The 25,666-nt window shown below is 36.3% G+C and overlaps 3 protein-coding genes and 2 long non-coding RNA genes across 8 annotated transcripts; 1 reads left to right on the top strand and 4 right to left on the bottom strand.

The window, feature by feature from the left end:
* Positions 1-2,639: 2,639 nt before the first annotated feature.
* On the bottom strand, positions 2,640-3,104 carry LOC137724813 (transcription factor IBH1-like). The gene has a single exon (XM_068463497.1). The coding sequence runs from the start codon at positions 3,102-3,104 to the stop codon at positions 2,640-2,642; it is 465 nt and encodes a 154-aa protein (XP_068319598.1).
* A 5,286-nt stretch (positions 3,105-8,390) lies between these two features.
* LOC137723023 (uncharacterized) lies at positions 8,391-9,972 on the top strand. Its single transcript, XR_011066839.1, has 4 exons — positions 8,391-8,529; positions 8,640-8,937; positions 9,337-9,389; positions 9,526-9,972. It is a non-coding gene; the product is annotated as an uncharacterized lncRNA (long non-coding RNA).
* Positions 9,973-12,330: 2,358 nt separating this feature from the next.
* Positions 12,331-16,924, bottom strand: LOC137726086 (fimbrin-2-like). The gene is made up of 14 exons (XM_068464954.1): positions 16,522-16,924; positions 16,265-16,438; positions 15,895-16,142; positions 15,610-15,781; positions 15,437-15,475; positions 15,181-15,249; positions 14,955-15,071; positions 14,552-14,763; positions 14,298-14,453; positions 13,756-13,955; positions 13,459-13,616; positions 12,981-13,077; positions 12,769-12,860; positions 12,331-12,675 (listed from the first exon to the last, which is right to left on the bottom strand). Exons 1-14 carry the CDS (start codon positions 16,606-16,608, stop codon positions 12,499-12,501), a joined length of 1,998 nt encoding a protein of 665 aa, XP_068321055.1. The 5' UTR covers positions 16,609-16,924; the 3' UTR covers positions 12,331-12,498.
* Positions 16,925-17,915: 991 nt separating this feature from the next.
* LOC137726010 (uncharacterized) lies at positions 17,916-21,858 on the bottom strand. 4 transcript variants are annotated; one of them, XR_011067578.1, is made up of 4 exons: positions 21,620-21,858; positions 21,171-21,353; positions 19,868-20,454; positions 17,916-19,194 (listed from the first exon to the last, which is right to left on the bottom strand). It is a non-coding gene; the product is annotated as an uncharacterized lncRNA (long non-coding RNA). The 4 variants fall into 4 exon arrangements; XR_011067580.1 differs by lacking the exon at positions 21,620-21,858 and having other exon boundaries at positions 17,916-18,961; positions 19,140-19,194; positions 21,171-21,612; XR_011067579.1 differs by lacking the exon at positions 21,620-21,858 and having other exon boundaries at positions 17,917-19,194; positions 19,868-20,165; positions 20,313-20,454; positions 21,171-21,612.
* Positions 21,859-24,907: 3,049 nt separating this feature from the next.
* Positions 24,908-25,444, bottom strand: LOC137724812 (uncharacterized). Its single transcript, XM_068463496.1, has 2 exons — positions 25,352-25,444; positions 24,908-25,297 (listed from the first exon to the last, which is right to left on the bottom strand). The coding sequence occupies exons 1-2, from the start codon at positions 25,442-25,444 to the stop codon at positions 24,908-24,910; spliced, it is 483 nt and encodes a 160-aa protein (XP_068319597.1).
* Between the last annotated feature and the right edge of the window lie 222 nt (positions 25,445-25,666).

Here is a 25,666-nt window from a genome sequence, read left to right as displayed (position 1 = left end):
AGAACATGGGTGGGCCCATTTTTTCCTATACTTAATCTTTACCAAAGTTCTAGAATTAGACTATTTAACTAACTCATAATTAGGCTTACTATTTTCAAAGTAAGTTGGATCAGCATGTGCCTACCTCTAAATTAATTAATTAATAGAATTGTCTGGACCACTAATATGCAGGCTGACTCAGTGTTTGGTGTGTGCATCCTCATTAAGCTCTAAATTAATTAATTAATTAGAATTGTTTGGACCACTGGCTGACTCAGTATTTGGTGTGTGCATCCTCGTCATACGATTTTATTTTATTTTTATATATGTTTCACTTATGTGTGTGTGTGTGCGTGTGTGTAATGACTTTTTACTTTCTCTGCAGACATGCAACAACAGAAGAAAATGCATTAGGTTGACATACTGCATAGATTAGTTTTGCATGGATATATATATACGGTACAAGATTTCGATTTTATTTTTGTGCTTTGTGCTGGTCCTGCTGGGCGCTAGGGAATATAAATAAGTAAATAATTTAGAAATCCGAACAATGTTTAGTGAAGCCCAACTTCGTATCTTATCGTGTTTTAAACCTGACTGCAGGTTTGATATTTCGAAATCCGAAAACTCTTTCGAAAGTCTTGAAGGAAATCTAGTTGGTAGAGTAAACCTGCTTAAAGGAATGTTCATGTAATGAATGAACTTCTTTATTTGGTTATATAAAACCAAAAACTAGAACAATAAAAAGAGGAAGACAGAGAAAATGGCCATTTCAATTAACGGACCTCTTTTGCAGGTTACAAGTTCTAGAAAACCGGTTTTGCAAATTAGTTGATTTGTGGAGAACATGTATTTTAGGTTCTACATAACCAATTATTTGAAGAGTTAATAAACCTGACATGTAGCCATGGAGGAGAAATTAAATATAGTGAACCTGTTCTGCAGGTTTATATTCAATTATTTGGTGAACGTGAAGGTTTATCCAGAACAATAACCGAAACCCTACAATATATTTTACATTTTGTCGATAATTGGTAGAGGTTGCTGATCTTAAAAAGCAATATCAAAGTCAAATGATTTAAACCGAAAGCTGAAACAACAAAGACCAGGCGAAATACATAGATAGATATGATCCTCGAGGTAAAACATAAAAGATAGATGGTTGGATTATTAAAATACATTACGGAATGAATCCCAAAAAACGTGTGTCAAAATGTATGTCCAAAACATGTCCCTGAATCCTATATATTGCTTAGTGGCACCATCTGATACTTAAACCAATCCCTATTAACACAAATCAAACTCGAAATCTCAAATACACAATGCATAATGTATTTCACACCAGATAGTACCTCTAAACAAATAATCAAGTTAACCAAGTCTTCTAGGTCCGCTAAATACTGGCCTCCTGATCGAACACTTACTACATATGCGAGACCTCTAGGCTCTAGCTATAACCCCAAACAAAATGTCCTTAGTTACAAGGCAAGAAATTCTTAAATCTAAATGCATACATACAATTAAATCCAAGAAACAATTCCACATGTACATCCTAACTATTGCAAGCACACCTGCAGATTCGGTACGACATATTATCCCCATAGCCGACAATAATATGTAGCCAAATCCAACTGATGTACAATAATCACCAAAGCCTTCTCATCTTATCCGTACTAAACAAAACTTGAGTGTAATATTTCAAAATGGGAAAATTCTATTAAGCTCCAGTGAATCCTACACCACTGAGAATTGTAACCGTTATATTTTAATTATTGAATGCTTGACCAAGAATTTAACAACAAAAAGTCGCCGTGTTTAGAATACTCTGGTAATACGTACTTTAAAATTTCTTCAAAACGTTATATTTCTAGTTTTCTACAACCCCATATATACTGGCCCGAGTATATTTTGTTAGGCTTGAACTGTACCCTACTCATCAGTACTCTGATAAGCACCATAAGCCATGCACATATAAGCTTTTTATGGTTTTGTTTTTCTTTCTTTATTTTCAGTTTAGTAAATTAGATGAATATTATCCACAAGAAAGACGCGAGTTGCAAATATCTACACAGTGAACATTAACTCTGTGACTACTTTTGGACATATCTAAAAGATTGAATAACTGGAAAAAGCAAATCACGGGTCATGGTTGTTATATACGATAAAAGGATATATGGGATCAGATGATTAACCGGACGGCCAATTTCCTGCATATCCTCTTTCTTTTCTTAAAATAAAAAGAAATTGGTGTATGCATCACATTTTTTCTAAGATCTATGTTGATTGTTTGTGAGAAGAAAAATGCATATTTATTTAAGAAGCTGATCAAAATTTCAGAACTGAAGATTATAAAACTTAACACAATTAGTTACAAGTAAAAGCACACCGGTCACATATTATACATACACATACACACACACACATAAAATATATAGATTTCTCTATTAACAATATCACATCTCCCAGTAATTTACAGATCAAAGTTCTATATAGTATCAATCTCCTTGTTCACTTTATTTTATTTCATGTTTTGAGATCTATATATACCAACCAGAGAGTGCATAATTATACATATTTTTTTTTTTTTTTTGTACTTTTTTTCCTGTAATTGTTACCAACATTATTCTTTATATCATATATATTATGAATCAAGAGATCACTCAAGTAGTAGTAGAGTGAATTTCCACAATTGTCCTCATCACCTTTACCTGTGTGGTAAGGCACTTCATGTAATGAGCAGTCTCCTCCAACAAGCTCCAAGTATCCATGCCTTCACCGCCTGGTACGACCTTCCGCAGCTCATTTACCTTGTTCTGCTCAACTCTTTTCTTCATGGAGTAGTGAGAGCGACTGCCAATTGATCTCCTTACAACGCCACCGTTGCACGCTTGGTTTCGGATCTTCCAGAGCAGCGCCCTACTCCATGCTCTTCTTCTCCCTACAGCACAAGCCATGGATGCATAAGAAGCAGTCTTGATTTTATGATATCGCCGCCGGATCTCTCTCGGGGAAGACGATATTGATGATGATGCTGATCTAGGGTGGTTTTTGTTTATTCTGATTAGGGCTTTCACGAACCCTTTAGTGAACCTAGATTTCAATGAATTAGGGTTAGGAGAATTCATGGGTCTATATATGTTTGTGGGAAAAAAAAAAGGGTTTGTTTAGACAGTTGGGTTGGGGGTACTTGAAAATAGAAAGAGGTGAACTTTTAGGAGGAAATAGAGACAAATGAACAAGATAACAGATTTTCTTCTGACAAAAAGGGTCCAGTTTGCTCACAAGCCACCAGGACAAAGAGGAGAGAATTTAAATGGTGTGCTCTGACAACACAGTCTCTCCTCCAAAACTATACCCCAAACAACAGCAGACCTAGAGAGAGATTATGTGAAAGGCAATTTAAGTAAGAGAGAAGATGAGAGGGAAAATGAGAATAGGAGAAAGAAAAAGAAATAAGATTGCGAAAGAGAATATTGAAAATGGGAGGTGTAAAGAAGAAGGAGACTTAGAGAATAAACCTTTAATATAATAATATAATATTATTATCAATTAAATATGGGCAAGTGATGAATTACCTTTATGAGTAATGAATATGTATTTCTCTTAAATCTACTGGTTTTTTTTATTTTTTTTTATTTTATAATTTAGATGAATTTAATATAAATTATATTTCCTTTATGTGTGTAAAGATAACACTATGCAGCTGTATTCCGTATACAAATCAAAGTTGTTTATCTAGGAAAGCGAATGAAATTGAATAATAGGTTTGTAGCTTCTTTCGTTTTCAACATAGAGTTTTGGAGGTGAAAAGGGGGCTCCGTGGGGCTACAAAGGACCAACCAGCATATGAGCGCACATGGTTCCATTTACCCACTTGTATGGGGCCTTCAATTTTTCTCTTTTCATCTGGTTTTCTTATGCATCTTTCTCCTTAATTTGATGTTTACAACCAACTCATGGTATTATATTCGAATTTGTCTCCTCTTGGCTCTATAAGCCAATGACATGATAGTCCATGGTGATGGTAGTTACTAACTAATTATTAGCTAGTGGTGGTTTCAGATGACAACGATGCCCGGCGGCCGGCGGCCGACACCAAATGATGTCACGGTCACTTTAATCTATATTTAAGCCCGGTTTATAGCTTCAGTAGTGGAGCATTTTAATTTACCCTACAGTATGTCACGGGCATTCTAATTAGAAGAAAATAAAAAAGTAGTGAACAGTTAGATGGATTCATATGGACCTTCTGCTCGTTTAAAAGTGGATTTGAACCATTTACACAAAGGATCGTTAGTCATTGCTCTAACCAATTTAGCTATCTGAACCACTATTATAGAATGACGAGAGTATTTACTCAAACTCATATTGTCGGTATGAGGTCGAGTGTCTTCCGTTGATCATGTGATGAAGTGATGAGATGTATCAGGGTCCATATGACCGTGATCATGCAGCTGCTACCCTAGAGATATCTAGTTAGCCTAATATTCGTGCGGTTGATTAAAATTTAAAACACGTAATGGTATTGGATGGAATTGATGAATCAAATTTTTTAGTGATGTGGGATGAAGTTCCTAATATACTCTCAAATTCAACAGAAAAATAGACGTCGTTAGTGAAAAGGATCACTGATAAACACATTGTTAAGTTTAAGGACTAAAAACTAATATGAGAGTTCATGAACTAAAACTAAACTAGGAGTAAAATTCATAATCATTGCTACAATTAAGCCAAATTTAAAACACGTACCTAATGATATTAGATGAAATTGATGAATCAAAATTTTAGCAACGAAAATTCCAAATATCAAATAATATGTTCAAAATTTCTCTTTTAGTGGGTTGTACAAATTACAAATCTTAAATTCGTGGATCAACCCCATCTCAACCGGACTAAGGCGCAACGGTCGGCTCCCCCGTGGTCATTGAGATTTATTTATTTTTATTTTTTAATTTTTTTTAATTTTTTATTTGTAGTTGAAGTTTTGTTGTCCAACTTCTGAGTAGTATTAAGTTGTAGAAGTTGAACATGAGTTTGTTGCACAATTTTACAATCTCCCACTGTGAGAGTTTGTAATTTGCAGTTTGCCTTCGGTTGATGGTATTTGTATTGTGTCGACTTGCTAGTTGATTCGGGGTTTTCTAATTGGTGTTTTGAGAATAATTCCCTTTATATCATTTTAGCATCACATTGGGATTCAACTGTATTTTTTTTAAGTAGAGCGATAATGTTAAGGGGTTACATAGTTAGTCGCTATGGGAAAGAAAAATCAATAGAAATTGAACACGTATCAAATTGCATAAGCATTATTGCTTTATGCCATTACGATAAAGTGTTTGGATGCGGTAACTAGCACCAGATGGGGATTTGAATGTCTTTATTGGTCAAGATACGAAGCTAATATCCGGATTGATCACTAGAGAGAGTTTTTACTCGCATTGATTATTACCTTGCTACTGAAATTGGTCATCGGATTAAGTGGTTTAGTTTTCATATTTTGGTTTAAAGAATCCCCAAATATTATGAGTGAACATGATAAGGAATAAAAGCGTGATGTTCCTAACCACATGGAAAGATGCATTATACTAATCTCTGTTAGAAAGCAAGAAATTAAGACCGAAATTGGTGATGTATGAGAAATTTTTAGTTATGACGGGAACATAAGTGATACATTACGTGTTTTAATAGGAATGGTGGAAAATTTTATTTTTCAAGTTACTAACTTTTTAGCACATATATCTCATAATTTGTTTAGTAACACATAATATACTATTTCGTATACTGATCACACTAAAAAATCTCTCATGATGCTTGCTTTCTTCCCCTCTCAAGTCCTTTTTTGGGTCAACATCCCCTCTCCAGTCTCAACACGTTGAAAAGTTGTGTTTTGGCCTTTGGGTCTTCTGAAAATCCCATCAGCCAAAGACTATAGCAAATATTCAAGCAAGATAATAAATAACAATAACAATTTAGGTTTTATATGTTTAAATAAGGATAAATTATACATAGTATTTTTCATGTATATATTATATATGTTCTTCCTCCAAAGAGAATGTTTACAACTTGGGGTTAAAAAAAAATATTTCTTTAAAATGAAAGATAATTTATGGGTTATGGCATTTGAAATAAATAATTAATTAAATAGAGTGTGGTACCATCCACTTACCTCTCACTATAAGAGCAACTCCAGCGTTGGAGTTTTCCCCTAGGCTATTTACTATTCAATCTACCTTATGAACAATAACTGTTCTTAATGAATAGTAATAGCCCTGGCAATAGCCTTTGCATCTCCACCGTTACACTTCAATAGCCCTGGCAATAGGCAATAAAATATTAGTATTTTTTTATTTATAAAATAATACAAAATAATTTTAATTGTAATTTCGGATAAGATTTTTAATCGTTCTCGTTGCGCCACGTGTCATTATCTGAAGTATTATTAAATAATACAAAATAATTTTATTTGTAATTTCGAATAAAATTTTTAATCGTTCTCGTTGCGCCACTTGTCATAAACCGAAAAGACAATTATTGGGGATGAATTTCCGATAAAATTTTTAATCGTACTCGTTATGCCACGTGTCATTATCCGAAAATACAATTATTGGTGATGGATTTCTGATAAGATTATTAACCAATCACGTCGCGCCACGTGTCATAATCTGTTTACAATCTTTGAGGATAGATTTCCATCAGATTTTTAACGAATGATGGCATGCCACGTGGCATTATACAACCTAATCCTTTCTGAATCCTCCATATAATCCACCATTCATCCTCACAAATCTCACACCAATTTTCTCAAGATCTCTATCATTATTCATAGTTTCTGCTTCCTTCTTCACAAAAATATGTATCATTATTCATAGTTTCTGCTTCCTTCTTCACAAAAATATGTATCATTATTCATAGTTTCTGCTTCTTTCTTACAATGTCTTCTTCTTCCTCAAGGATGATGTGGGAACTCGATCAGGAAGAGGAAGAATTGTTTAACCAATCAGAAGGAATGTTCAATCACCAGGTGGCAAAAAATCTGTATCATTATTCATAGTTTCTGCTTTACGAATATATTGTTATCTAATCCGAGTAATTTTTCCCACTTTGAATATTACTACTAGCTTGTGCCAAGGCATCTCTCCACTACTAAACGATTGGCTAAGTAATTTCCAACGATTGGATATCAATTCTTTGGTTCTTTTCCCACCAATTTTCTCAAGATAATTGGTATGAATAAGACTCCACATTTTTGGCAACTGCATCTCATTACCCGTAAGCGAACTATGAGTAACTTCAACTCAGCTAGTACACAACGCAACATCTTCAAGAAGCGACAAATTCATACTTGCATCAGTAGTCATTTTGTTGAAAAAAAAATGGATTGAAACTTTGAGAGAAAGAAAGGAAATTGAAAGTAGTTGAGAAAATATGAAATTGTGGTGTAAGGTAGATGATAATGAGAAGGTATTTATAGAAAAGTAAAAACAATTTTTTTTTTGAATTCTTTTTAAATTTTTATTCAACTAATTAATCTCTGCCGTTGGATATAAAAAAATTTGAATTCCAACACTCCAAATTGTGCCACGTGTCACAACGGTAACTTTTCTTAATTTTAAAACTATTTTTTCTTTTATTTTTTTTATTTATAAAGCATATTAATATCCACCGTTGATCTAAGATCGAACGGTGGATATTAAATAAGACTTTTTTTATTTTTTTGACCGTTGAGATCTAAGAGTCCAAGTTAAAGATCCGTTGAGATTGAACGGACCGTGGGAAGCCACATGGCTTCCCAACGGTAACTGAAAAGTCACTGTTTTTTTTCTTCTGATTTTGTGTCGGCGACGCGCCCCCACGCACGAGTGGGGTGCACGCGCCTGACAGAAAAAAAATTTAAAATGGCCCGACGCCAAGCTGACATCAGCGCAGGCGTCACATCCACTCGGGCACTCGGGCTGGCAATTGTCCACGGGCCTGGAGCTCGGGCCTCCACCTCCACTCGGGCTCCCTCACGCTAGAGCCAGTCCATAGGGCCTCGGGTCCCTTTTCTTTGGCCTGTCCCCCGAGCACCCAGCAACGCTGGAATTGCTCTAAAAAAAATGTCTTTTTGCGACAGATAACATGGTCGTCGTAAATAAAAGAAAATTTGAGCGCTAAATGTTAGCTCAAAAGTATTTTTGACTTTTGTATAAGTAACGTCGCAAATAATGTCGTAAATAACATTATAAGCGATGCTGATTAAAATTGGCGACACTCTAAATGACAAAATAAAATTTATAAGTGATGCTGATTAAAGTTTGCGACATCCTAAATGACAGATTAAAATTTAGCGCCTAAATTTTTAAAATTTTCAATTAGGCACTTTATTTTCAGATGAAAACAATCCAGCGCGCCTTCATTTTCATTCTCTAGAATCATCCTTCTCTCTCCTGCACCTTTTCCACTTTCCTATTCGACTGAAAAATAACAGGCCTAATCTATCCAATCAGAGATATTGGGGGAATCATCGGAGACTTTTTAGCAAAATTGGAGATCCCGGCAATCGGAGATTTTGTAAGACACTACAACCATATTCCCTCTTTTCTAATTCAGTAAGTTAAGTAATTTTTAGGGTTTTCTTTTTGAATTGATTTTTATGCTTGCTGAATCGGGCTGACGCTCAGCCATCCGAGCCTGAGCGCCGTTGTTGGTGTGCAAGGCTTGGTGAGAGGCGCTGCAGCAGCTGAGGCAGGTGATGATGTACATGCGGTGGAGGAAGCGGTTCAATCACAGCCGCGGATGAGTCAAGTCCGAATACGAACAAGGCGTTCGACGCGTTTCTGAGGGGTGCGGCTTCTAGGTGACACCAAGCTCATATACTGGGGAGGGGTTTCAAGGAGAAGGTCATCGCTTTGCATCAGAAAGCTGTGAAATTGGGAGATCATGTTGGGCAGTGGAATTTGAGAATTTTCTATTTGCAAGGTATTGATTTTACCCATTATCTTCTATTTTAGTATTTAAATTATGAAAATATGTGATAGAATTTGATTATTATGGAACTGAAATTTGCTAGTATAAATCTGTTTGCGATTGTACTTCTTTCAATCAGTGCATTAGTTTGATTATACTGAGAAAACTAGTTGTCCTTAATTGGGTAGAACGGCAAAATAGGGTGAATGTTAGTGTACTGTTGTTTGGGACTCGGAAAATTGATTTTGAACTGTTAGAACATTTGGACCAGAAAGAAGTTTGGGGGAAATTGAATTCATTTAATTAGTGCTTGGGTAGAATGCTCTTTTCTTCATTGTGAAAATATGATCAATTTTTGGTCACAGAGTTAGATGAAATGTGTAATTTCAACTAGGTTTCCAATTCATTCAGGGTATGGTGGAGAGTTTGGTTAATCACTCTGCTTTGAGGATGTCTCTGTGAAGGTAAACACTATTATTTGTGAGCATGGCTATGTATAGTACTATCCAAGGTCCCAAAGATAAATTATATTCAAAACATATGAATATTCTTATATTTGGATATGCTTTTTTTCTTGTGTTGTGGTGATGGTATTGAAAGTTGAGCTCTCATATCATTACCTTCGAGCATGAGGGAAACTGGAGTAAGGCCCTTGAGTATTGTGGATTTTGGTTCCAGAAGTTGTTCAGTGGAAGGGACTCAATCAACATATCGTTTATCCACACCCACATTGGAAAATGCAATGAGGCAGAGGAAGCCATATAAAGGTTTGATTGGGTCATTGCAACAAACTCGTTGTATGCATGTTCTAGATTTGTATTGCCAAGGATTTGTATGCAATGGACATGTTTGACATTCTGGTTAGCCATTTTTCTTGCTTGTTTAATTCTACAAGTACCAGTTTTCCTGATATATTTGATATACTATTTGCAATAGGAATGTCCCGTATAAGTGAAGAAATCGTGGTATATGTTAGTGTTTAAGTACCTTAGAAAATGTTGTGTTTCCTCTTGTAAAAATTCAGTTGTTTGTGGCCACTTAAAGATGGAGATTACAATGAATTCCATGGAAAGCTGAAATATTCAAAGCAGGTGATATGAGTGTCAACTTTGTCTCCCCTACAAGTTGGTTACGTAATTTTACTTATGTTGTGTGTTCATATGTTTCAGGAGCTTCGTGATTTGTGTCAAGCGCTGTGTTCATATGTGTCAGGAGCTTCGCAATCTATTTCTAGCGTTGTGTGATCGTATGTGTCAAGAGCTTTGCAATCTGTTTCAAAAATGTCACTTGTTGCAAGTTCTAGATAAAGATTACATGATGCCGTTGGTGTATAATACTATAATCGATACGACCATTCAACTAACTTTAAGTACAAGTGCAGTGTTGCTTTCATACTTTTGTTGGTACTTCTATATGATAATACATTGTATTATAATTTACCTAATTTATAGTTCATTATTAATAACAATTCGTATGTAGTTTATAGATATTTACATAATTTATTTTAGTTTGGAACTTGTAGTAATTTTCACATAAAATAATTTTAGTGAAGTTGTTAAAATAATGTCATTGTGGCATCCCATTTGACGCCCAATATTTTTTTGTAAACCCGAGGCCACTTATTTGCGACGCGTAGGTAGCAATCGCAAGCCTGTAGCAAATAGTACTTGCGACGTGCTTAAAGTGTCGCATGTAATCGACCAAACATTTATGACATCATTTTGTTGTGACGTGTTATTGGCCATCGCAAGCCCCGTTGTAAAAGGGGCTATTGTGACGTTTTTTGATGCTTTTATGATGCGTTTTGACTATCCCAAAAGGCTCATTTTTTTGTAGTGTCTTTTTAAATTTTTTTACAGTCTTTTCATTTTCGGCTGTCGAATTGAATGAATTAAAGAATATCAAAAGACAAAAATTAAAGGGGGTGTGAGAGATAAAAAGTGGTGTATGGATAACACCACTCTAAATAGTAATCCCCTTCAACAAAAAAGAAAAATATAAATTAGAAACCCTAGCTGGAAAATAAAATCAAGTGGGTGAGTGAGTGACAGAAGGGCAAAACAAAACGCAGTAGAGCAAAGCTTGGAGTTGGCGTTGTGGCCTTATAGTAAAGGCTAGAGGAGGGGAGGGGGTGTGGGTGCTGTTGTGGCCCTAGCTTGCCTACAAATGCCCACACAGGCACCAAAGCTTTGTATTACACTTCAACAAACTCATAATTAGGTTTTGTGTATTGATAATTCGAGATAAGAAAATCGGCATGAGCTTGTTAATTTATGCACATCTTCAATTTTCTATTAGCCCATGCCACGCCAGGACCACCAAATTCACATGTGAGTCGCTTACAGATGTCATTTTTATTCTATATGTAGATCAATGAATCTTTTTTACGTTTGTCTATTTAACTGTTGATAAAAGCGAATTCTGTAAGCCATCAACGATTGACAACCACTCAAATGTGCCTAGCACGTCTCCATTTCGCATTCCTCATCAGATTAATATTCTTAACATTATATGAAAAGGTGCACTTGACTAAAAGCATGAAATAACAAACTCATAGAAAATTTTAGAAATATCATATTGTGTTAAATCATGACCCATCTGATTTTCTCCACAATCATGGACTATGAAAGCTGACCAAACCGAATAGAATCAAGCGCATGGACCTTCTTTGTGAGAAACTTTTCGGTTTGACTGCCACATCTTCACATGAGTTTTTTCATGATGGATGAAAAATTGATATGCCAGAAATTTATAATATAATATATTAGTAAATACGTAGTTTCTATTGGCGTTTTTCTTTTAGTCAACAAATAAATTGATAAAACCACATATTGTTTATGACGATTGCACCAAAAATATTGCGAGTGCTAAAGCAAAGGGAACCCACTATAAGACTAAGACATATGAATAAGACATAAGAAGTGACATTAACTTGACCACCACCAAAGGTCTTTTGTACAACAAGATTTTCCACCTTAGTAACCATCATTGGCCAAAGAAAATTTGATAATTACTCAAATTGGTTGATAATATTAATTGCATGTTGGGCTTGTTTGATGCACAACATTAGATTAGATAACTCATAAAATTAAGATATGTGTGAAGGTAGAGACGGGATATGTGTGAAGGCAGAGACGGTTCTTTAATTTTAATTGAGGGGAATTAAATGGGATATATATTTTTTTTCAAGAATATGATGAGTTATTGAATCCAATCCAATCATAAACCAAGCGAGACTTTGAACAAACAGTACTGAACAAAAAATGCAATGACAGAGGAGCATAATCAAGATGATATTTAAATGGTACAAATTGGTATCAAGAGATTTTTTTTTTTTTTGGGGGGGGGGGGGGGGGGGCGGGGGGGGGGGGGGGGGGGAGGGGGAAGAAGTAGGCTATTCACATATGCTGCCTCAACAAAATTTGGTCTGAATAAAACTTCAATTCCTACTATTACATGTACTGACTATTGCAATCATTTTTGCAATCAATTTTAACAAAAATAAAAGGGGAGAAAAATAAAATCTTATGGGCATGAAATAGGAACTTTGGTAAAAGTTTCCGAATAACATGTTTATATATTTCCATTCTCCTCCATTGATGACTCCGAAGCGGAGTCATCAGTAGTGGAATTGGAGACAATGCTTGAACCCTCACTATCGGAAATCACAGACCGTCGATCTACGACAGGCTGTTTCAAAAACCAGTACATAATGCTTGCAGTCAAAGTAAGAATCATCTTTTGATTCACCTGATGAAATGTGACAACATAAACTAGTTTAGGTGCATTGGTTGACAAAAGAAAATGAACAAAAATAACGAACATTGAACATCCCAAAAGTACCTCAGTTATGTCTTCAGGAAGCAAAAATATCGAACATCCGAGCTTTCTTGCAATACTGATAATGTAAGTGGCATTCATCTTCTTCTCCTCATCTATATTTTTCAAAGATTCAGAAGAAAAATTATGAATATGGTTTTCAAACATATCGATATTTGATAATAAGTTTCCCTAACAAATTCAACCATGCCTCGGAAAAATAGGAGAAAACATACCCGTTACTCCTTTTGTTACGAGACTCCAGTTCACCACTCTAGGCTGCACACAGCTTAGCAACTCAAGGAAGAAAATTCCAGCTGACAAACTCTTATCCTGTAAGATTGATGTAGAAACATATGATCAGGGATGACAGTAAGCACAGTTTGATGCACAGTCAAAAAGATGTTCTTGCTAATGTTTCGAAATTCATGCATGAGATTCATGAATGGATGTCACAGCCTATTTGGAAACTTCAATCGTTCACCTAATTCACGAAACATCTAAGCAAATAACACGACAGATTATGGACCTATGGCTAGAGTGTCCATCTGCAATTCGAAGGAATGATTGCATAGCTTCTGTCAGGACTACAAAATCTTTGCATTACTCTTTTTTTCACCATCAGGTATAAAATTACTACACCAAACACATAGTGCCATGGGAATGACGTTTGAAAAGCACCACTGCTATCTTTATAAACTACAGAAATGGTACCTTAAAACTTTTCATGCAGCTCTGGCTTCCCGTGCTGCTGACTTTGGTGTTGGCCCATTCTAGAATATCAGCATCAGCAATTTCCTTCCCATGGGAATGAAATCTCAAGTTCTTTAGTAGTTGGAGGATGTTGTACCGCATCAATTGCCACAAATAAGCTGAAGACAAAACCGACGCTCTTTGGTTCAGACAGTTTCCATGAATGATTATATAAGCATATAGTTATACCAACAGTCTGATGTATTTGGAAGAATCTTGTAAGATACAGAATTAAAATAAATGTACCAGTGAACGTACCAAGTATTAACTTTTTATTCCCCTGAACGATGTCATTTCCAGCAATATTCACCAAAGAAAACTTCAGTTGCTTTCCAATTTTTACAACTTGGTTGCAGTTTTCTACTTTCTTGAATGGCATTTTAATTGGAGGCTTGTTTGCAATCTTCCAATTTACAATGCCAGGTGAAATCTTGTCCAGTGACTCCAGAAGCGCCCACCTGCAGAGGATTAATATCACTTCAGCTCCAGATGAAACAAAAGATCAAGCAGTTTGAATAGTTAGCATAGTCTAACTCTGGAAGTACTTGAATTTAGTTCATTATGATCTCTACTACAAAAATTAAAAAAATTCTACCCTTAAGACAATCTTTTCGGTATTTTTTTTTTATTTTGAAATTTAGAAGTTTGGTTTTATTTGAATCATGAACCTGATGCGAAGTTAGTATGCCACCAGATGCAACACTATAATAAGTTGATGAGAACATAAATAATTTATGTTCAGGAGGATAGACACACACTATAATATTAGATCATCATAAGAGTTCAAAATCAAATTTTACCCGTTTCTGAGGTCTTCAAAGACATTATTGATATATGATGAATTCCCGAGACTATTCATCCAAAAGCGAAATGCTCTCTCTTCTCTAGAGATTTGGGTGTCATCTTCCAAATTGTCAAGGAATGATATCTGCTTTGTTTGTGTTGAGAGTCCATTTCTACAGGTGAAATGAGTAGTTTAGACATTATTGATGTATGATGAATTTCCAAGACTATTCTAAAAGGAATGCATTGCTCAAGTAGATATAGGTCTCACCTATGCTGGAAAATATGTGCAACAAAGGCAAGGTTAAGATTCGGGGATCCTTCAAAAATATCTTTTGCTGTCAAATATCTCTTGCAGCCCATCCTATCTGCATGTTCAAGAACTAACTTTGCTCTTTCCATAGGATTCTTTGCATCCAATGCAGATGGTTTACTGTGCTCCGGTGCTAGAACATTTAGGAGGTGAGCATAAGCCTCTGCATCCTACAAGACAAACATCTCATGCCCTCAAACACTATCGATATCCTTGTAATGTATGTTGAATCTATTTATCAGTTATTGCTGTTGCAACCCATTGAATAGAATCACTGGCTAAACCTTTCCTATTTGATTCTAAACAACAGGAGGGCATGACATATCCCAAACCTCGACAAGTTATTAACTTATTTTCATACCTTCACATCAGAGGAGAAGTTTGTGACTATCTTCTGATATCCAGCTTTCTTCAATTGGAAATTCATCCATCTCAGTAATATCTTTTCTGGTGGTAGACTCATCAACTCTTCCACATCCTGTAGGTTTAGGACATTAAATTTAGAACACATTAGAATAACTGTTGGTTGATATCGTCACAACTAAATGTCATAAGAATCAAAATTTTATGAATTAGGACATTCTTACCTTGCTATCGTCAACCAACTCCACCAATTGAGGTGTTTTCTTCAAGTTGAGGTCTGCCAAGAGTTGTATCTATATAGCATAAAAAGTAGTATAAAACTCTTAGAAAGATAAATTTGCAGCTTGCATTGCATTTCATATCAACTTTATATGCAGATATCTACAAGGATATAAGAGGCCTATAATTTGGATATGGTCCATCATATATTACAAAATTAAACTTCATGCTTTTGAAGTTATACAACTCCGAAAATCTTACCTTGATTATCTGAGAAATCACTCCAAGAACAAGATGACGCTGAAATCCAAACAACCGAGCCAATATTGGTAAGTACCCATGTCCAATATATACATTTAAACACTCTACTCAGTGAAGCAGTAGAAACACAAGTGCACATTACACAAAGGACATGAAATGGCATGTATGCATACCCTTCCTTCAATGAAATCCTGAGTCCCAATATTGACCACAGTACATCCAACAGCCTTAGCTGAGTTGAGGCACAAGGTGTGATTTTCATTTCTCTCCCATGGATTAAGTACTCGTTTAGTATTGATAGCTCGTTCATCGATTGTTCCAGGCACTGCCACATTGATCAGCTTACTGCATCCAGAGAAACACATCCATAAAAATCCAATCCACAATCCCACACAATCGAATCAAGTAACTCAACAAGAAGATACCAAAGGGGGTAGTATTGAATAACAATCAATCACCATAAAAGTACTCCATCTTTTACGATCTCGAATAAATCATTGGTTGATGGATCAATAGGGAGATATGTCTTAAGGAAATCATCCTGTCCAAGGTAGTTATTGATATGAGCTACATATGATGCCTTCTCGGATTCGCTGATCGTGTGAAGCAAAGTGGTGGTAGCAGCCTTGAGAAAGGCAGATGAAGAGTTGTTCTTTCCACCACTTCCTGTTGTTGCAGTGGCATGAGCTTGGAGTTGCAAATAAACCTGCAACATATAAATCATTTTCTTCAAGATACAGATAAATAAAGAACAAACACAGCTTCGGCATTTACTTATTCGACTGACTGCTCAATTGGGTTTGAAGTAAAATTGTTAAAAAACCAGACCCTGAGGAAGAATTCGAAATCGACATCTTCATCGAGGTTGGGATGCAAATCTTGAATGAAAGAAGCCCTGTCTTGGTCAGTAAAATTATCTGATCCCACGACCTTGAGCCTTGACATCTTGGCAGGCAAGTCTCCAACTGTGAGCTTTCCACTCTCTCTCTTCATGCTCATAAACTTCATCACAACAAAATCACACATTTTTCAGCCAAAAAAGTGCTAAAAAATAAATCAAAAACATAAAGTGCTGAACAACATACATGGGATTTCAAGCTCCGGAGCTCCACTTGGGTGAATTGATTCTGCAGCCATGGATCTGAGACTAGAATGCCGACGTACCCCGACATTTTCGGAGCTGCCCGGAAGAAGAAAATGCAGGATTGAGCTGAAGATTTTGCTGAAAGTTGATCTCTTTCAGTACTTCTCTTGGTTATTATCCCCCACCAAACAAACCCAACTTTTTATTTTTATTTAATTACTTGAAGTTTGAAACTTTAGAGCAGGAGGATTAGTACAAGTAGGGAGGAAGGAGGAGGAGGAGGAGGGTGGGCAACACTCAACGCAGTTGGGGTCGGGGTAGAGCTGTCACACTTGAAAGTTCGGTCATTTGAATGAAGATGCACAATTCAAATAATGACCATCATGTCCTTCTCCAACCCCCACCCTCTCACTCTCAAATCTCAATCAGTCAAGCTGGTTCCCTTTTTTCTCTCTCTAAAATGAGTAACTACGGGGGAAAGGAGATAGACCCCACAAACAATGTCGTTGGAGAATTCAAAATATAACTAATAAGTCTTTATTTTCCCAGTAAGTTTTCAGCCCAAAGTCACATCGTTGTGTAGTATTTTTATCATACTTATGTTTAACATGTGTATTTATTTATTAATGTAACGTAATCGTGACAATTTGTATAACAATTATATTTTTAATTGCTCTCATTTTACATTTCTTACATTTTTTATCGCTCTCATTCTACCGTTCTTACATTTTTCATTATTCTTATTCTACTATTCTGCTTTCAAATTTCAACTAAACTTAGACCGTTACAATTTCAAGATTTGAACTTTAATTAATAAACAATTAGAGCAACACGAAGGATTAAACAATGGAATTTGCTAAGGTCAGTTGGGCATAAAATTAATTATATTCCTAATGGATAAGTAGGGAATGGTAAATGTCCAAAATTGGTAAAGCCCTCAGGTTGGGCATTGAATTGAATACATTATTTTACTATAAAGTGGTCGGTCATTTGAAAAAAAAAGAAGGCATTTGGGCACCTGCAAGTGCGTGGTAAGGACCACCGGATAAAAAGACCGTTTGCCTTTCTGAAAAGCAGAGTTTGATTGCAACAGATGTTTTTGACGATTCCTAAATTCTTAGGCTTCCAAGGAGGTTATGACTAGTTCAACTACCAAATAGTGCACTCGTGACTTGTTTTGAAAGAATATGTTAGTGATAATGTATCGATAAAATTAATTGAAACAGTATTGTTATTATAGTGACGTTTGATTTGTTAAATCTAAAGTTTTGACATTTTGGTAGTTGAATTTGATTTAATGTTTCTTTCAACAATTTCTTTGTCATTTTTATTTGAATTTCACACGTATCATCTTTTAAAGTGAGATTGTGTCGCTTTAAAAAAGCAGACCGCTTGCTTCTCATGTGCACAATTAGATGGAAATGCTAACAAAATTCGTTAAAAGGTCCAGTACTCCACATTAAGTCGACTTCAAATATCAACTGTTACATTTTTAATTTAGGAGCCAAAGTTCATTTAGTCGTGGTTTAGTGACTACTGCTCCGATTTACTGTGTATCAATATGTAGTTAACAATGTTTCAATGTCGTTATACCTAACAAAACATACAGACATGTTATCGATAATATTATGATGTGTCGTGTGTTCTCTAATAAAAAAACAGACATCATTAAATTACCTTAGCAACTAGTATTTATCTTCTCCTTTCCATTCCTCCCAGTGTTATCGACATACAGCATCGTATCATCCCCACAGACCATTTTCATATTTGGCTTGCCATTAATAATCATTAAGCAGTTCAATTATCATCATATAACAAATCAGTCTATCTAAACTCTTATAATTTCTTGCAGAGAACATACACTAAAGTATCATCCGGTTCATGGGTCGTAAGAACTTCCATATTTTTACATAATTGTGAGGCACCAATCTGCAAAAAGGACGGTGCAGGCGGGCAATGCTGCCTTCATGACTCCATCCATGGCATTATCTAATAAACAAGCGAGTCCCATGAACATAAACAAATAGATCTTGCACACAAGAGAGCATGGGAGGGACAACAATGGTAGGCCATACCAATGTGGATTAAGGAAGCTTTATACACAGTTCATTTGCTTTACAGAAAAGGCAAACAGAACGAGAAAAAATAAATAAAAAATAAAAAGGCATGGGAGAAAAGATTTATAAATAATTAGGGGAATGTGTGTACCGAACCTTGCTGTGTTTGCTTCTACTCTCAAGGCATATGAATCATTACCGAGGTCCACTGACGTGTGCTGATGCAAGTATATCAAATTCCGTATTTGTGGGACATTCCCACACATGGTATTGCACTGGTGTTCATTGGATACTGTTGAATCTTCATCATCAGTTGGGCTGATTCTTCTGGGTGCTTTCCTTTAAACAAAGTATGATTCGAGTCACGCTTGTGTCTGATTCCCGCTATCATTGGACAACAGATAAAATAGACTAAACAAGTTAGATGAATTTTGCCTTGAACAGTTTACAATCTTTGTCACAGGCGTAGATTACAAAGCACTCGGCAAGGTTATTGCCAGACCCAAGCTAATCTGTTCCAACGGTACATAATCAGTGCAAAAAATAGGGATGGTGTACCCACAGTAAAATGTTCAAAATGCCATTTCCCGAAGAACTTCAAGTGTCTTCTAATGAACCTGTATGTGAGACAAGGGAACAAAATGAATTGAATCGCCGGAAGAAAGTGGAATAACATAGCTGAAAAGTGAAGGAAATTATAATGGGAAATGATACGGTTAGCTATTTGTGCACCATGACTTTCTCAAGCAAGCTATAAATTGCTTAGAAGAGTGACATAGACGAAGTGTATGTTCTAAACTTCTAAAGCACATCTTAAGAATAACTTCTATGACTTTTTCAAAACAAAAACTGGATAGAAAGCTTAAATAAAATTGAAGACGGTAATTCATTTATAGTAAAATTAAAAGCACGCTTTTTATTTATTTGAGAGGGGATGGCAGGAGAGAGAAAAAACATTTCCCATTCTAGATGTTGTGCTGTGATACCAGAGATGTTTCATATACCACTAAGACCTGGCAAGTTCAAGGATCAATCAGAATTTACCCTAAACAGGTTTACTGCATACATGACAGCTTTAATCAGAGTGGGTCAATCCCATTTAACCTAATAGATGTTCCGAGGGTACGAAATATCTTTTAGATCAGAAACACCAAATATAGATATTGTCCTTGAACGTTAGTACATTAACCAACTTGACCTTATGGGGCATTAAACATCCTGAGGTCCACAGGGCTTGAAATAAATGTGTTACAACTTACACTTTAAATCCGCGAATCAAGTAACTCTTACCTTGGAGACAGTCTCAAGAAACATGCCACGGCGCACAGGGAGTGGTTTTCGCCTCATGCACTTTCTTGGAAACGATGATGCAATACAAATAACAGAAACTCTGTTATAGCCATTTCTGTGCAACGAGGAAGGGGAAAAGACTCGAGCAAATAAACTATGGCTGCCCTCAGTTGAGTGGCATCTTCGTCATCACTGCTAGAGTGGTCAGCACTTTCATTTTTTCCTTCCATTACATTTTTTATCATCGCCTGGACAGTCTTCCCCAGATTCAAGCCACCAGTTTGGTTAAGAAGTTCACCTACACTGACTGGGATTTTATCTAAAAATACAATTTTTCCAAAGTATAGTAAAGAATAGTTGATATATATCATTGGCAAGAACAGATACATGCCACTAAAAAACCAAAATGGGTATCCTCTAGTCTTTTTATAATGCAGATACAGACCTCAGATTCTGGAAGAATGTTAAATCCACGATCATTTCTCTTGTCTAGTATCCATCTCCCATAATATTCCGAGCTTCCTCTCTGACCAAACAAGTCTTGCAAGCAGTTTTTGATCTGGAACTACAGGCCGAGTTTCCATTGTCTTCCAAAGATGAAAATAAGCTTTTATATTAGGTTCAATTATTACTACATGACAGGAAGTACAAATTCAAACTTCATGAAAATAATAATGCATAAAAGCATGAAAAGACCACGGTCAGTGCTACTGAATATCATTACATATACAAGGACTATAGTTTTGTAAGTTAAAAGTACTATTTCCTCGTTTTAACATTTTAGGAGTTCCAACAATCCCTAGTAAACCAAATGACAGAACACAGCCCCAAAGAGAGGGAAATCTGCTGATTATATTTTTTACGAAGTGACGTAAAATTTCATTAAAGTAATACTACTAGAAGAAGTGGCAGCAAGTTCTGAGGGTGAAATCTCAGTGATGGTATTAAACAAACTCTATGATGTAAAACACAATCTCCTCTATCCCACCCTCTTCCCCACAAAAATAAAATGCATCATTGAACATTCTTAGCACATGATATTACAGAACCAATAAAAAGGGAACTACAAAACATGCATCATCAGATGAAGGTACATATACAAACAAATTTCGGAACAATAATATTGTGCAAAAAACCATATCAAAGGTGATGCGAAAAATGTACGGAAACGATAGAATGTGGTGTCATTTAAAACTTGATACAATTTAAAGGTCAGTGTGTGCTCATCGCTCAATCATATCAGATCAATCGAAGTTCCATTAGGGTAGTCCAGATCCATATTGAAGTTCGGGTATGTGTAAACCTGAAATGAAGGTGGGAACGCTCTCATCTTGGTAACTGTCAGCGAGTTGCATCATGTAATCTAGAGCCATCATGAAACCGGCCTCCATCTCATCGACTCTCTTCCTTAGGACCCCTTGTGCAGCTATTTCCACTGCCACCTCTTCAGATGCATCATCCACGTTCATATCCTCCAGCTGGAACACTGAGTCATTTCACGATGTCGAAACCACGAGCACAAAGAGATATAAGCATACTAATCCAATCACGAAAGATTAACCAACAATGTAGCTTTATACAGTAATACATATCATCTCAATGATGCAAATCATACAAATTTCACTTTCAATGCAACACCTGGCTCAACCAAACCTTATACCAAATAATCTATCATTTCCTCGTCTCCCAATGCTCAGCAATCAATCTACAAAGTTCACTATCAGTAAAACGGAGCATCAGTTGGGTCGTAACATTCGGACAAAGGGCACAAATAGATAAACAGCTGCATAATCCAAATTCCTCAAAATTCGCCAACTAGTTATTACATAGTAATATACATCATCATCATTCATGATGCAAATCATATGAATTTCGCATTTCTAATTCAAAATTTAACTCAACTAAGCCTTATACCAAATTATCTACCACTTTCTCAGCAATCAATCGACAGAGAATGAAAAATAGAGAGAGAGAGGGAGAGAGAAACTTACAAGCACGATCATAACGGAAATTGTTTCACAGCCTTTGAGAAGAGCTTCATATTGGGCAGGCTCCAATTTTGAGCTGCCTTGCTCTCGGACAGTTCCGTTCTTGCCTTTCACGCCCAATCCGTCATCTGGATAGCCGCCGCCTACCTCACAGGAGCCGCACCACCACCGCAGCGTGTGCCGCTGCATCTTCTTATTGGGTTGCTTTGGCTGAAGCTGAGATTGGGGAATTTTGCTGTGGTGGGAGGGAAAAGAGGGTAGAGAGAGAAAATGAGGAGAGAGAATGGCTGGGCTTACAGATTGTGCAGCTGGGTATGAAAAACTCGGAAACATGTCGGTGCTCTGCAACTTTTGATTGTGGTTGGGCCTCCGTTGCTGGTTGAGATTGAACTTATCGCATCTATCCACATCTATCCACTGCTTCGTCTTTTTTTATTGGCGAAAGAACGGTGTGCAGGCTTTTGGGGATCGGAGGACTTCAAACTTGCTGCAGCATTTTTGAAAAGGTTACATCTTTATATTACTTAATTTTTCATTTGTTATTTTGGAATGAATTTTGTTCTGATTGCTCTTGGCTTTCATGGACAAGTCAACCGACTGGTCTATGTCTACAGGGCTTCCTCGACTTCTCTGCTATTCCTTCCAAATTAATCACCGGCGGCGGCAATCATCCGGCCAATCTCCAAAAGCACGGACTTTTGCTACCATTGTCATAAATGGTGTACAAAGTCTAGTTAATTTAAGTGAACTTCCTGCTTTTACCGTTCGGGGAGATGTGATTTATTTCAAGATTAGTGAAGATATTTATCGAGGCCAACTACGCTCATTCCGAACAAAGACTGAGTCTTTCAAGAGTGTTTTGGCTTCTTTATGGAAGCTTCACAACCCTTGGTGACTGGTACCACTAGGCAAGGATATTTTGGTCTGCACATTTTCACCAAGAAGACATGAGAAGAATGTGGGGTGGTGGAACATGAACACTTCAATTTGGTATTTTTGGGTTGTCTCGATGGCAACCATATTTCAATTCCGATGACATCCTTCCCCAAACGTATGCACATGTCTAGATCAAAATATATGAGTTAAAAATATAGAGTTTTAACGAAAAGTTCGCGGTATTGTTCACATTATCGAAAAACCACATTTTTACACTAAAAAGTCAAATCTGGTACTATTTACTTTACCCTTTATTTTGTCCTTATTGTTAAAACTCAAAGTTTTCAAACCTTTTTCATTAGTTTTCTTTTAAAAATATTGGTATTCACGCATTTTTATGGAAATTGCTTATATTGTGGGTATTCGACTTTAGTTAAATCATGCTATACACATAGATAAGTTACATGACTACTATGCTAGAATTCTGGTGGATGTGGATTTCTCTGCTGATTTGCCTCATCTATTATGGTTGAGCATAAGTAACATGATTTCTCTGTTGATAATATTTTTGAGAATTTGCCCCGAACTTGCGAACATTGTGGTGTAATTGGCCATAATATGAACAAATGTTGGCAATTAAAATATCATAACCTTGCAAATGGGATGCAACAAGATATTAAAGATGATTTCTCTATTAATATTATTTATTCTCAAAATATCTTTTTTTCGTAAAAAATCTGAACAGGCAACAATCCAAACACACAACAAAGAGATGATTGTGTGACACGCGAGTGGCACAATTTGTAATATGCTCTCAAATTCGTGGGCAACGGTTAAGGCTCCCAACTTCTATAAATCACCTACCCCTTGTGAAAACTCAGGCCATCTCCAACCGAAGGGTTCAGAGGGTCACATGGCCGAAAATAGCTCGAAAACCGTCTCCAACTGAGGGCTAGGCCAGAGGGCTCTGGAATCTGATAAGGACCCACGAAATCGGAGAGGGCTGGCCAGAAATATTATTTAATATAAATGTATTCATGTCGGTTATAACCGACATGAATGCTTAAGAAAAAAATTCAAATGCAACGGCTAGCTGACGTCAGCTAGCCGTTGCATTTGATTTTTTTTTTTAATAGTTTTTTTATTATTTTTTATTTACAAAATTTTTCTTATAACTTCTATTTTTAATTTTTTTTAATTCTATTTTTTCTTATAACTTTTATTTTACAAAATTTGTTTCAATTTTTTTTTTAAATTCCATTTTTTCCTATAACTTCTATTTCACAAAATTTGCTTTATTTTATTTTAAATTCTATTTTTATCCTATAACTTCTATTTCACAAAATTTGTTTCATATTTTTTTTCCTATAACTTCCTAAGCCATTATACAACATTAAATTAAATTAAGTAACATGAAACAACATTAAACAATATGAAATAACATTAAATAACATTAACCAACATACAAATTATACAACATAAAAAGAAAAAAACATTTAACAACATGAAACTTAAACATTTTAAAAAACATTTAACAACATAAAACTTAAACGCCTACTCCATACTTCTTTTGGCCCAAAGATGTGCAACAAGATCATGTTGTAGGTACTTGTTTGTGGCACAAGAATGTATCATTCTATAGCGCCTCATGTACTCATTTATAAAGATACTACCAGTTCTTGGATTAAAAGGCAAATTAGGCCCATCATAGATTTTTGCAAGAGCCATTCTTGACCTATTTGGATTTTCTTGGTCGTCATCGGACTCTCCATCAATATAACCATCTCGCTCATCCTCCACTATCATATTGTGTAATATGATGCAAGACATCATGATGGAGTCCAAATTTTCTCGACTCCACCCTCTTGCCGGTTCACTAATAATCTTCCATCGTGCTTGTAGAATACCGAAAGCTCTCTCAACATCTTTCCGGTATGTCTCTTGGTGTAAGGTAAACAACTTTTCTGCGTCATTCCTAGGGTTTGAAATTGCTTGGACAAGTGTTGCCCACTTTGGGTAGATGTCATCTGCCAAGTAATACCCCATATTGTATTGACAGTTGTTGATGTAGTAGTGAAGTTGAGGTGTTTTACCTTCCGTCAAAGTTATTGAAGAGGGGTGAACGTCTAAGAACTGTAATGTCATTTTGGGATCCAGGGACTCCAAAGAAAGCATGTCAAATCCATGTGTCATATGAGGCAACCGCCTCTAACACAACAATTGGCTTTCTCGACCTTCCGCTAAAGCTTCCTTGCCATTCGGTGGGACAGTTCTTCCAATCCCAATGCATGCAGTCTAATGACCCTATCATGCCCTGAAACCCACGGTCTTCAGCTTTGCGAATAAACCGATTCAGATCTTCTTGATTTAGCTCGCGGAGGTACTCATCTTTGTGAACCTGAACAATTGTGTCACAGAATTGTTGAAGAGTATCAAGGCATGAAGACTCAAACACACCATGGGTTTCATCCGTCGAATCAGTTGGGGAGCCATAGACCATCATTCGAAGTGCAACAGTAACATTCTGATGAGGTGAGAAACCAGGGTGGCCCGCTCTGTCCTGCTTCTATCGAAAGTATGGATTGACTTGCTGGACATCACGAAGTAAACGCTCAAAGACATGACGCCTCATCCGGAAGCGACGTCTGAAATCCTCTTCTGTGTACACCGAGTTGGGGTTGAAGTAGTTGTTCATCAGATTGGCATGCGACATCGCTTTGTTTCGTGGTTTGTAAGAGCGACCAGCAATAGAGCCACCCCATTAAGGTTGTTCCTCAGTTGGCTGACACAACATGGCCGCAACCATAGCTGCTGCTATGTTTTGTTTGTTGCGCCTTACTTGAACTTCTTAATCAGACTCCTCATCTTCTTGTCTCATTTGCGCCCATTTTGCTTCCAATTTGGAATTGGATGAGGACCCCCAGTCGGAATCCGA

This window comes from Pyrus communis, chromosome 2 (genome assembly GCF_963583255.1).
Source record: "Pyrus communis chromosome 2, drPyrComm1.1, whole genome shotgun sequence".
NCBI lineage: Eukaryota > Viridiplantae > Streptophyta > Magnoliopsida > Rosales > Rosaceae > Pyrus > Pyrus communis.
Note: the sequence above shows the minus strand (reverse complement) of the source record. Positions and strands in the feature narration are given on the sequence as shown.

Excerpts from the sequence above, each read along its gene's own strand:
- LOC137724812 (XM_068463496.1), bottom strand. The coding sequence starts at position 25,444 with ATGTCGCATGCCAATCTGATGAACAACTACTTCAACCCCAACTCGGTG. Across the intron at positions 25,298-25,351 it reads GCTTCCGGATGAGGCGTCAT|AAGCAGGACAGAGCGGGCCA; the intron begins GTCTTTGAGCGT and ends TACTTTCGATAG.
- LOC137724813 (XM_068463497.1), bottom strand. The coding sequence starts at position 3,104 with ATGAATTCTCCTAACCCTAATTCATTGAAATCTAGGTTCACTAAAGGG.
- LOC137726086 (XM_068464954.1), bottom strand. The coding sequence starts at position 16,608 with ATGTCGGGGTACGTCGGCATTCTAGTCTCAGATCCATGGCTGCAGAAT. Across the intron at positions 15,072-15,180 it reads AGTTGGTTGACGATAGCAAG|GATGTGGAAGAGTTGATGAG; the intron begins GTAAGAATGTCC and ends CTAAACCTACAG. Across the intron at positions 13,617-13,755 it reads GAATAAAAAGTTAATACTTG|CTTATTTGTGGCAATTGATG; the intron begins GTACGTTCACTG and ends TTTTGTCTTCAG.